Here is a 12,389-nt window from a genome sequence, read left to right as displayed (position 1 = left end):
CATGAACAAGTGACATTCCAAGCCATCGCTGCCCTATGCCCTAGTGCGATGCCATTGAACTATCATGAAGATCTCAAGGTCATGAACATTAGATAGATTAAAGGCAAAGTTATCGCCTCTGATCAAACTCACACTGGTTTGATAATTAGAGGTTGGAGTGTAAAGTTGCAATGTCCATTGTAAAATAGTGCTATACAAATACATATCACAAATAAAACATCACCAGTTTTAGTCAACCAGCAGAAAATCATGGCACAAATTAAAGACACTATAAAACTTTCTACACCCCCCTAAAAAATCTAGTTTGCTGTAAGACTCAGTTTCTTGAATCTTTGTGTGTTTCAATCAGTCACTCACAGAAATGCATCAGTTACGGTAACAACTGAACTTATAGGGCACACAACACATTAACCTTATGTATGTAACTTTGCCTAGACTGCTTAAGCACTAATATGCATGACCAAATAAAACACAGACATGATCCCTAGAGGTCAAAATATCTGCTTCAGGGCAAGTTTTACTCAGTAGGGTTTGAGGCATTTGGTAAAGTATAAGAGCCTTTAGGCGCCCAGGTGGGCTAGACAGTGGTAATCTAGTGGGTAGAGCTTTGGGCTATCAACTAAAAGGTTGACAGTTCGAATCCCAGCTCTGCCATGAAGCCACTGTTGGGTCCTTGAGCAAGGCCCCTAACCCTCTCTGCTCCAGGGGCACCGTACAATCACTGACCCTGCGCTCTGACCCCAACTTCCAAAACAAGCTGGGATACGCGAAGGAAGAATTTCATTGTACTGTACATCTGTATATGTATATATGACAGTAAAGGTGTTCTATTTCTAGACATCTAGCTGGCATAATTGGCAGTGACTGCAGCAGACACTAATTGGCCACTGTGTCGGCTAGGACGGGATGTCTGGACTATGTGGGTGGGGTCTTCAAACACTGTGCAAGGACCCTGATTAGCAGATAGGCGCCTGGGCAGAATGCATGGGTGAAAAGACCGATTGCAGCAGAAGACAGATTGACTCCTCTAAATTGGGAGAAAATGGGAGAAAAGGTATAAATTAGGGCTGTCGAAGTTAACGCGATAATAACGCATTAACGCAATCTTAATTTAACGCGATTAAGATAAATAGTGCCATTAACGCAAATTCTAGTTCATGTTGAGACTTGACTGGTAGAACAAACGTTTTAATGTCGGACTTGCCACCGTTTTTCATTTGCGGTTTGTTAACAAAATGTAAAAGAGCGTCGTAGCATCTGCACTTGCATAATAAAGAAATAAATACACGCTATATTCACAAGTTGTCGGGAGCAGAACACTTTATTAACTTATTCTGTTACGGTAAAGAATACCGGACAGCTGAGTCAAGCACGTTAGTCCATGAACTATGGAAGCCCCAAAGGGTCAAAACACACTCACTTCGTGTAGAAACGTCCATCAAACCATTGGATAGTATTACTGCCTAGTATGTGAGTGAATAAAACTCCCTTACAGTTTTCTCTTGTCCCAGCAGTTTTTAACATCAGTACATTTAGCATAAAATGTGTTCACCATTTTAATTGTAACATTTCACTTAAAAATCCTTGTTTTCTATAACATTTACACAGATTTTTTTTAATGCGATTAATCGCGATTAACTATATGAAATTCTGAGATTAATCGCGATTAAAAATTTTAATCGTTTGACAGCCCTAGTATAAATAAATAGAAAAAAAAAGTATAAGAGCCTTTATTAATTCTACCTTGGGGTTCAATCTGCAGATGTCATGACGCTTCTCAGACAGATTTATGACCTAAAAAACCAAAGAAGAAAAACAGAATTCAAAACAATTACATTATTAAACGATCGTTATTACTGTTCTCAAAAAAACTGAGCAGTATTCAAACGTACTGACCAGAAACCGTTCCTGATGTTTCGATCTCAACATCGCTGCCACTTCTTTCAGGTTGCTGCGGTAACGGTGTTCATCCAGATCAGACATGAAGAAGACAGAGATGATCCTCTCGGTGATGTAGATCAGGTCGAAATCATAACGGCTCTCCATAACGCTTTCCATTACTCGTTCCACACTTTCAGTCCTTTAACAAAGAGATTCACCACAAATCAGACAGAAACACTTTTCAGGCATTAAAATGACATTTCTTCATCGTGTCATAATTCTTCTGTGGTATTCTTAATACCTGGAAGGGGTGTTGCTTTGGTTTTGGAATAACTGAAACAGAGGAACAAAGAGATAACAAATCGTTAATACATTAAATAGGCTCAATATATTTATTGAACAGTAAGACATGAGGGTAGAATACTCACAGAATTCTTAGCAGCTACACAGGGGTCAGAGACCTGAGAGACAATCAAACAGAGTGACTGAAACAAATTGTAGGTATCATTTTTGTACATTTAAAAAAAAAATTATAAAAAAATTTGCTAAGCATTACCAGCTCACCAGCTCACCAAGAGGCTTATGACCTGGGCCTCAGTTTTCATTTTCCTGTATACTGATTGTTTTTTTTAGGATCCTCTTTGGTCCAATGCCTACACAGGTCTAATCATCCCCACCTACTACTACTTTTAATGATCTGTTTTTTGCCTTATTTACTAATAAAATAATAAAGTTTTCTAAAGCCCATATATACTGATCAGCCATAACATTAAAACCACCTCCTTGTTTCTACAATCACTGTCCATTTTATCAGCTCCACTTACCATATCGAAGCACTTTTAAGTTCTACAAACTGACTGTAGTCCATCTGTTTTTCTACATGCTTTTTTAGTCTGCTTTCACCCTGTTCTTCAATGGTCAGGACCCCACAGATATTATTTAGTTGGTGAATTATCTCAGCAATGCAGTGACAATGACATGGTGGTGGTGTGTTAGTGTGTGTTGTGCTGGTATGAGTGGATCAGTCACAGCAGCACTGCTGGAGTTTTTAAATACCGTGTCCACTCACTGTCCACTCTATTAGACACTCCCACCTAGTTGGTCCACCTTGTAGAAGTAAAGTCAGAGATGATCGCTCATCTATTGCTGCTGTTTGAGTCGGTCATCTTCTAGACCTTCATCAGTGCAGGACGCTGCCCACTAGGCACTGTTGGCTGGATGTTTTTGGTTGATGGACTATTCTCAGTCCAGCAGTGACAGTGAGGTGTTTAAAAACTCTATCAGCATTGCTGTGTCTGATCCACTCATACCAGCACAACACACACTAACACACCACCACCATGTCAGTGTCACTGCAGTGCTGAGAATGACCCACCACCCAAATAATACCTGCTCTGTGGTGGTCCTTTGGGGGTCCTGACCATTGAAGAACAGCATGAAAGAAGGCTAACAAAGCATGCAGAGAAACAGATGGACTACAATCAGTAATTGTAGAACTGCTTCTATATGGTAAGTGGAGCTGATAAATGGACAGTGAGTGTAGAAACAAGGAGGTAGTTTTAATGTTATGGCTAATCAGTGTACACAGACAATTGTATGCCTTTAAAAAAAAGTCAGATGCTTTAAATATTGAAACTGAAGGTTTGAGTACATTTACATTTGCAGCATTTAGCAGATGCTTTTATCGAAAGCGACTTACAGTTATGACTGAACACAATTAGAGCCACTGAGGGTTAAGGGCCTTGCTGAGTGGGCCAACAGCAACTTGGTTGGTGGTGGGGCTTAAACCGGTAACTTTGTGATTACTCATACAGCACCTTAACCACTGAGCTACCATTGCTTAGTGTAAAATAATAAATCTGAGTTTGCTATGTTCGTGTAATCCATGCACCAGTCAAAACAAACTATAAAAGAACCTAAAAGAAGAAGTGAGTAAGGAAAGGTTACATAAGCAGTTTTAAAGACATGGTTGTGTATCAGTCCACAATAAAACAAAATGTCCTGCAAACAATCAAGAGCATGATGAGCAATGGTCACGTAACATTACAAACTTACTTAAAAACACTATTAAAAACTTAGCTGCTAATGAAAGCTCTACTATGTACATTCCCCAGCCTGGACTGTTAATAAATCAGTTATTTCAATTTAATGATTGACATTAAATGTACCAGACCAGATTCTGTTAGCAATTAACAAAGACATTGATGTAATTCCAAAGGGTTTGGCATTGTATGCTGTTTTCCTTTTACATATCTCAAGAAAGTGTGTATGGACATATGGAGTGGATCTGGCCTCTGGTTTTAAAGAACTGTGTAGTTATGGGCAGCAAGAAACATCTGCTATGCAGAACAAATAGAGCCTGACCAACTACAGAGGAACACATCAGTTCAGTGCACCCAGGTCAGAGATATATCATTTTTATTAAGGATAATGTTCATGATTCAAACTGATCTTTATTCTCTGCATTTATTTCATCCCTTCTACATCCTGACATATTTTATAGCCTGGGACCATTTCAAAACTACATGAGAACACCTGAGCATCCTGACTTTGCCATAAACTGCCCAAGACACACACTAGGTACAGGGGCAGATAAAAGAAAGCCAATAAAATATACAGTATAGTCTTTGGCATTAGCTGGTAAATAAGTGGTGCTTGTATGATATTGGGAGTCTAAAACATTTACATTTTTTCAGACACTTTTATCCAAAGCAACTTACAATTATGACTGAACACAATTTTGAGCAATTGAGGGTTAAGGGCCTTGCTCTGGGGCCCAACAGTTGCAACTTGATGGTGGTGGGGCTTGAACCGGCAATCTTCTGATTACTAGTCCAGTATCTTAACCACTGAGCTATCACTGTTTAGAACATGTAATATGCTCTAATAAATATTCTTTAGTAGTCAGCACTACGGTGGACTGTATAAAGTAGATAAAAATTAACAGTTATGAACCCTAGACCTTTTTCAACACTGCCATAATACCACAAATGCTCTTTAAACTAAAAGGGCACAAATTGCCACAGACATGAATTATTGTGGGAAAGCTTCCAGGAAAAGGTGAAGGCTGTTATAACTACACAGGAGAGCAGAAACAAATTATTAATGCTATAGTTTTGGAATAAAACAGGCTATGGTTTGGTTGTATAAAAAGTCTGAATAATGATGGTGAGCTGGCTGATTACAGGCAGAGAGTTTACTCTAGCTCAAACCTCAATCGAAAGCAACAGCTTTACATTTTATAAAAATCTAACTGTTACAGTAATATTTTAAATAGATTTATTGTGAAGCTGCTTTGGCAGAGCCATGCTGTTATAAAGCATTAAACAACTGACCCAAAAGTGCTAAGGATTCAACAGTGGGTTCTGTGGTATAACAGTCATATAAGATATATTATTAGAGTGTAGAATGTTACATACATATGTATCTACAGTTCAGTTCAGACTAAATAGTCAAACTATTGTGTACACACTGTGTAAATGTATTTTGACTACTGTGTTTGCTCTGCTTTAAAGCCATCCTCTGGGTTCATTAGTTGTTGTCACACTGGGAGACATCTGCTAATGGTTAACATTAAAGTGTGTGTGTCTATTTATCTCAGTCACAATATCATCGTTTTACAATATACAATATACAATATACAATATAAGACTAGTTTCCATTTATAAACACTACAACATTGTGTCCTGTAAAGAATTTTAGCAGACTGTAATTTACTGGATGCTGTTTTAGTAGAACTATGCTGCCTAGCCAAAAGCACAGAAGTAAAACACTGGAGAAAAATGATAGTATTAGGGATCTATGAAATGTGCTCCTATCAAAAAAGGCTACATTTCTAACCATTCAGTCTCAAATCTCTGCCTTGGTAGAGCTTCCTAGCCAATTGCAAGTACAGCTTTAGTTAAACAAATGTCCAGACACAGCTCATTCACAAAAAGAAGGGCTAAAAATCTAAAAAAAAATGCCAAGTAGCCAATGTAGCATCTGCTCAGGTTGTAACACTGAGCAGGTGAGTACAGGCGAGAACACAGGTTCTGAAGTACGCACACTTCACCATCTAATGCCAGGAGAACACTACCTATCCAAAAACAGAAAGAAGCAGTGGGGATGTTTTATTGGTTTAGTCCGGGCTCCTTGGTTCCAATAAAAGAGGAAACCTGATGCTACAGCATATATGAATGTGTGCATTTAGGAGAAGGAGAAGGCTCTTTCCTTTTTCACATAGAAATGTGTTCTGCTCAGATTAATCTGGAGAAATGTGAATGGCCTGATTGTAACAATGGCCTTAAACTGAATAGAAAACAGACTGCGAGCCAGGCGATATCACTCAATACAGTATCAGTGCCCAAGATTACTGATGCTCTTGTAGCTAAATAGAAGTAAATCCTTGCAGTTAGGTTCCAAAATAGAATGCTGTTTTAAAGAAGAAGAGTTTGTTATAGCAGCAAAGCAGCTTAAATGAATGATAATTATTTCTGAATGAAATGTTTAACAAACATATAGATCATAGTGTTTAATATTTTAATAGGTATGTAGAAAGATTGAAAGAAAATATTAACTTATTACCATATCTAGGCAGAGAAAAAGAACACTTTGTATGTGTAGGACAAGGAACATAAATAGAAATAAAACAGAAAATCATGAACAGCTGATAGAACCAATGTGGCGGATGAATGAAATGCTTGCTGGCTTTAGTGAACTATTTTCATAACTCTATTCTGAGTTGCTGGCCTGAGTTTATTAGTTGGAGTAAATTTATCACTGTTTCTATTGTATAAAAGCAATATCAATATACAGTTTAAATCACCACTGTAAATATACCTACTTGTAAAAGAGTGTTTTATATATGTTAATGTGTAGTAGGTCCAGTGGATATTAGGCTGACTGGGCGGATAAGTCCATCATTAGTAATAATGTGACTTAAATGCATCATTTTTCAGCAGACTGGTACATACAACCAGTTTGTCAGCTCCCGTCCCCCCATTCCTTTATAAAAATGAACAATCACAATCATATGACAACAGATATATGCAAATCTACAAAATTGTCATAAGGTTTAGTAAGCAATTACAAATCTACACTCACTGCATTTTATTTCCTTTTTTTCAGCAAACCTGATCCATGCCAACAAAATGTTACTTTCATGTAAATGCAATGCCAAGCCAAAAAATAACCTTTTCCTTTTGACAAAAGTAAATATAAATATGTTTTTACCTTTGAGATGAGTGCTCTTCAGTTTTGTTCTTGATAATGAACCCAACAGTAAGGTAAACTTCTTCTGATCTTGCACTTCCCTTATTCTCCCTCACTCTCTCTAGAGACACCCTAACCCACCCTCTTCTTATGCTTTTCACAGCACAGGGTGACAGAAACCAGAGAATGCAGACCTGATGTTGCTACTTAGAGATTACACTATAAAAGAGAGCCCAACAGCTGCACTCTGTAGTTCAGCTCTATGTGTTTGTTTATAGCACCCAGTAACTGACAGATACTTTCAAAGAATTGAAGAATTGTAAAGATCTAACTATCAATCAATCAGTTGGGGCCAATTCTAAAAACTGTAAAGTTGATTTGACAATACAATTAAATTTAACTTTTACTAATATTTAGTTATACAGTGACTTTAACCATAAGTACTTACACCGATCAGGCATAACATTATGACCTAATATTGTGTTGGTTCCCCCTTTGCTGCCAAAACAGCCCTGCAACCGCAATGCACAGTGTATTCTGACACCTTTCTATCAGAACCAGCATTAATTTCTTCAGAAATTTGAGCTACAGTAGCTCGTCTGTTGGATCGGACCACATGGGCCAGCCTTCGCTCCCCACGTGCATCAATGAGCCTTGGCCGCCCATGACCCTGTCGCCGGTTTACCACTGTTCCTTCCTTGGACCACTTTTGATAGATACTGACCACTGCAGACTGAAAACACCCCACAAGAGCTGCAGTATTGGAGATGCTCTGACCCAATTGTCTAGCCATCACAATTCGGCCCTTGTCAAACTTGCTCAAATCCTTACGCTCACCCATTTTTCCTGCTTCTAACACATCAACTTTGAGGATGAAATGTTCACTTGCTGCCTAATATAGCCCACTGCCTGCACCAATCTGAGAGACATGGACTTATACACCCAAACACAGGGACAGCCCTGATGGACCTATACAGAGCTGATGTTTGATATGTACATCTGCTTTTTCTATTTTCTATTCTATTTTTCTTTTTGTATGTTTCTTTTTTTAATTTTATATTTTCCCTAAATTCTTTCTTTTTGTATATTTACAATGCTTTGGCAATACTGTAACTACTACAACAGTCATGCTAATAATGCTCTTTGAATTGAATTGAATTGAGAGAGAGAGAGAGAGAGAGACAGAGAGAGAGAGAGAGAGAGAGAGAGAGATGGAATAATGAAAGTAAAAGTAACATGGAATGTGTTTTCTTTACTTCACTATAACCAATTAGCTTGCGTTAGCCTAGGTGAAGGTTTGCTGTTTACATGAACATAAATTTACAATTAGCGTGACCATATTTTGTTTTTTTTAAAAAGAGGACTTCATTTCATGTAATTGGTGGCACCATGGCAATGTGTATAAAGTAGGGGGGTTTAAATATTTAACAAATGCATCAATAACCATGCAACTATGTTATTAAACTTAAATAAATACACAGCTACTTTTTGGCAGGACAGCTATCAAATGCATTAATGGTCAGATAATCTTACAATTCGGCGTTTAGCCCTAAACAATAATATGATAACAAATAAAATAGTTCATCAGCGCCATCTCCTGATAATACATGTAATCCTCATGTAACAGACTAATACATGACAAACATTACCCCGAATTAGCTATATTAGCATAACAAACTATTTTGTTAAACTGAGTGTACTTTTAAATTAACAATTAAATTTTTTAAAGGAGCCTTAATTATAAAGTATACATTACACGATTACAGTCATAATCATCGAATTTTTTATTTAAAGTTATGAATAAACTGCTATAAACAATACAAATGTTTATATATTTACACACACTAAAATTGCTATTTTTTTCTATGCTTATGCACAAGTACAGTTCATTTATATATGCTTACTTTTGCCTTTATGACTTTCATTAATGTCAATGTTTTATTTAAATGAGTAAACAATTTAATTAATAAATGATTTGAGAATTGACAATGGAAATTGCAAGAAAAAGTCAGAATTTAAAGACATCAAACTACAAGTTACTTTAAATCTGGAATGCCAGGTAAAAGTAATATATATATATATATATATATATATATATATATATATATATATATATATATATATATATACATACATACATATATACAGTATATATATATATATATAAACAATTATTGTCAGCTAATAAACAAATGAATACATATGGGAATAAACTGTTGATGTACTAGGTAAGGACATCGTTATCAAATTAGGAATAATAACTATGTAACTTTACGTTTAAATTCCTTTTAATTTACCTTTAAACTTTTGCAGAACCCAGAAATACCTGACCCTATAACTATTCATGGATAGTAATCCCCCCAATACACTATTAAAAACATAGTTTTGTTACTTTTGTTACTTATCTGTTGCCGCATACACAAATGTAAGTTAGCTTGATGCTATACACATCCTCCAACTTTGTGGCAAAAGTTTGGGATTCTTTCATCTTTGAGCAAAGTGAGGTCCATAAACACATGGTCTAATGAGTTTTCAGTGGCCTACCCTATTGAACACTGTTGGGTTAAATTACTGAAGCTGTTGTAGCTGCAAGCGAAGACAATTCCATATTATTGTATATGGTTTTAGAATGGAATGTATAAAAAGCTTGTTGACAAATGTCCACATACTTATATTTGTCATATTTAGCAATATTAAGAATTAATTTAAAATTCTTACATTTTTAGAGTATGAACATTTACATTGTTACACTATTATTCACAAGAAGAATTGTTAATTGCAAATGTGTGTGCTAATCATCCACCAAATTACACAATCATGGCATGCCTAATTGTAACATGCCAAAGCGAGCCTCTTAATGCTTAGTGTAGTTGGCTGCTATTACCAGAAACTTTGCTGAACTTGGTTCAAACTAACAGATGTAAAATGCTTTTTGCCTGATCCATCCCTCCACCCAGTTCTCTTTCTGCAGCCAAATCTATGCTCATGACTAAAGCATTTCCCCCCGGAAGACACAGGGCAGTGTGATTCCATATGAATAGGCTTGGTGTAAAAAAATTCAACACAGTTATGAGGAGTACAACCCAGAGTGAGGAAAAACCCTACTGTAAGTAATTTGTAAGTTAAAAAAAACCCAAACTCAGCCACAATGACAGATGCACACACACACATAAAGTAAATATTCAAAGCAAGAGTAGACGGGAGCAGGTGGGAAGTGCATGCCTTCAGGTTGGTATGCTTCTACCGTCCCAGAATTCCACAGTGTATTTTTATCCCAACAGGGTGAACAGAGTAATCCTGGGAAACACGTGTTTGTAAGTGGGCACCAAAATAGGATCCTTTATATAAAATAATGTCAGATTACATTAATAATATGGATAGAAAGTGTTTCAGTCATTGAAGACATATACATTGAAGGTATACTGTTGCATGCACCCACACATACTTTTTTTTTGCAAACTTGCTGCATGGTAAACTACAACTGCAGAATGTGGATTGAATCTTGCAGTTGTTTAGGCTAAGTTCAATAGGTCAGCTTTGTGTAATGTGAGGCTCTTTAGACTCGTAGGTAATGCTGGCCACGATGTGTAATATTTAGGATCTCTATTTACACCTTCTCACACACACAGGCCGGTTAATATTATATTTCCTGTGGTGTGGGTGTGAGGCTTTAGTAAGGCAGTGCACCCCCTCTATAGCCAATCTGGAGCCGTATTAGTGAGTGAGCTTTACTAGATTCCCAGTCTACACACCCCATGCATTTCCCCAGTACAAACACTCTTAGATAAAATGAGACAATAAACAACAAACTCCATAAAAAATAAGTCCATAAAATATTTACATTTACATTTTCGGCATTTAGCAGACGCTTTTATCCATATGTCTTAATATGCCTGTAAAATTTAATGCAGGTATTACTTCACATTAATTCATTCATTCATTCATTCATTTCTACACTAAGGAAAGCCAATCCTCTGTATGGTTTTGAAAAGAGGAAGAAAACTACACAGACAAGATAACAAACTCAATGTAAAACTCTATACAGTTTATACAGTAAGCAAAGGCTTTTGGGTTGGAACCTAGTCTTTTAGAACTTACGTTGCTGCATTACACCTAGTCTACATGCACAGCCAATGTGCCACCCCAACTCTTGTAATCTTCAATGAAATCCTTATGTTATTTAACCACTTAATCATTCAACGTTTACTTTATATTATATTTTGTATTATGCTTTGTGCGAATGTTATATTAGATAAACCAACAGACTCCTAGAATTATGACTGTGATGTAACTCACACAGTTAAGTCATACACAAAGTATTTGCACTGCTTCTTAACTCATGTTGTTCCCTTTAAAAAACAAATACAAATAACTATGTCCACTTCTTGTTGTCATACACATTTAAATGTTGGAAGTGGTGTAAACAAACAAGCTACTCCAGCAGTTACAGGCAGTGAGTTAATGATACTGCTATACATGTGAATATGAATAGACCATACAGTACATTAGTTGTATATAATGCATATAATGCATTTTATATTAAGATGTGTAACACCCAACTTAATTGAGTTTGTGTTTCAACCATACCTATTGCTAACACGTGTTTAAATTCAGTTCTATAAAATAAATGATATGCTTTCAGCTTTGTGTTCCAGCATGAATGTGCGCCTGTGCACAAAGTGAGGTTTAGTGAACATTTTTAGACATGGATTGCACATCTTGGTCGACATGAACATCAGTGCCTGACCTCACAAATGTCCTTTTCACTGAATGGACATGAGAAAACAAAATAGGCCAACACTGGTTCTTGTAAATAACATTTAGTAAGAATATTTAGAGAATAACAACAAAATAAAGATAGTTGATAGGAATTTTGCACCAATATTTTACCAACTTTTATAAGTGTAACATCTGTCTTCTAACAAGAAGTACTATTGCGTTTAACCAGCCATTCTTAATGTCTTAATGTCTTCCAATTTCATTGGTTCATGGGAGGCATTATCCATAGCAACTACTCACAGGGTTTCAGCTGTGCTCTTTATTTGATCTTTTCCCCAATGTAAGAATGAATGAATGAATGAATGAATGTGGAGTAATACCTGCATTAAATTTTACAAAGATATTAAGAAGAATTTAAATATCTTTTATGGACTTAATTTTTATAGAGTTTATTGTTTATTGTATCATTGTTTTTCACCAGAGTGAGAAAATGTCTACTGTTAAATTGGACAATAGCGTCAACTTTAACTGATGAAAACTTGGCATGGAAATCGCAGCTTTATTTTTATGTGACTTGTCATTTCAGTGTAGTGTAT

General features: G+C 36.3%; 1 protein-coding gene across 1 annotated transcript in view; it reads right to left on the bottom strand.

Moving 5' to 3' along the window:
- The window catches only part of tns2b (tensin 2b), a 35,962-nt gene that overhangs the window by 22,907 nt on the left and 666 nt on the right, over positions 1 to 12,389 (bottom strand). Inside the window, exons 2-5 of the mRNA XM_062997038.1 lie at positions 2,310 to 2,342; positions 2,183 to 2,214; positions 1,897 to 2,080; positions 1,744 to 1,794 (exon numbers count right to left, since the gene is read on the bottom strand). Coding sequence (XP_062853108.1) covers positions 1,744 to 1,794; positions 1,897 to 2,080; positions 2,183 to 2,214; positions 2,310 to 2,342 — 300 coding nt within the window. The remainder of the gene's footprint in view (positions 1 to 1,743; positions 1,795 to 1,896; positions 2,081 to 2,182; positions 2,215 to 2,309; positions 2,343 to 12,389) is intronic.

Source organism: Trichomycterus rosablanca, chromosome 6 (genome assembly GCF_030014385.1).
Source record: "Trichomycterus rosablanca isolate fTriRos1 chromosome 6, fTriRos1.hap1, whole genome shotgun sequence".
NCBI lineage: Eukaryota > Metazoa > Chordata > Actinopteri > Siluriformes > Trichomycteridae > Trichomycterus > Trichomycterus rosablanca.
This window is presented reverse-complemented; position numbering and strand designations above follow the sequence as displayed.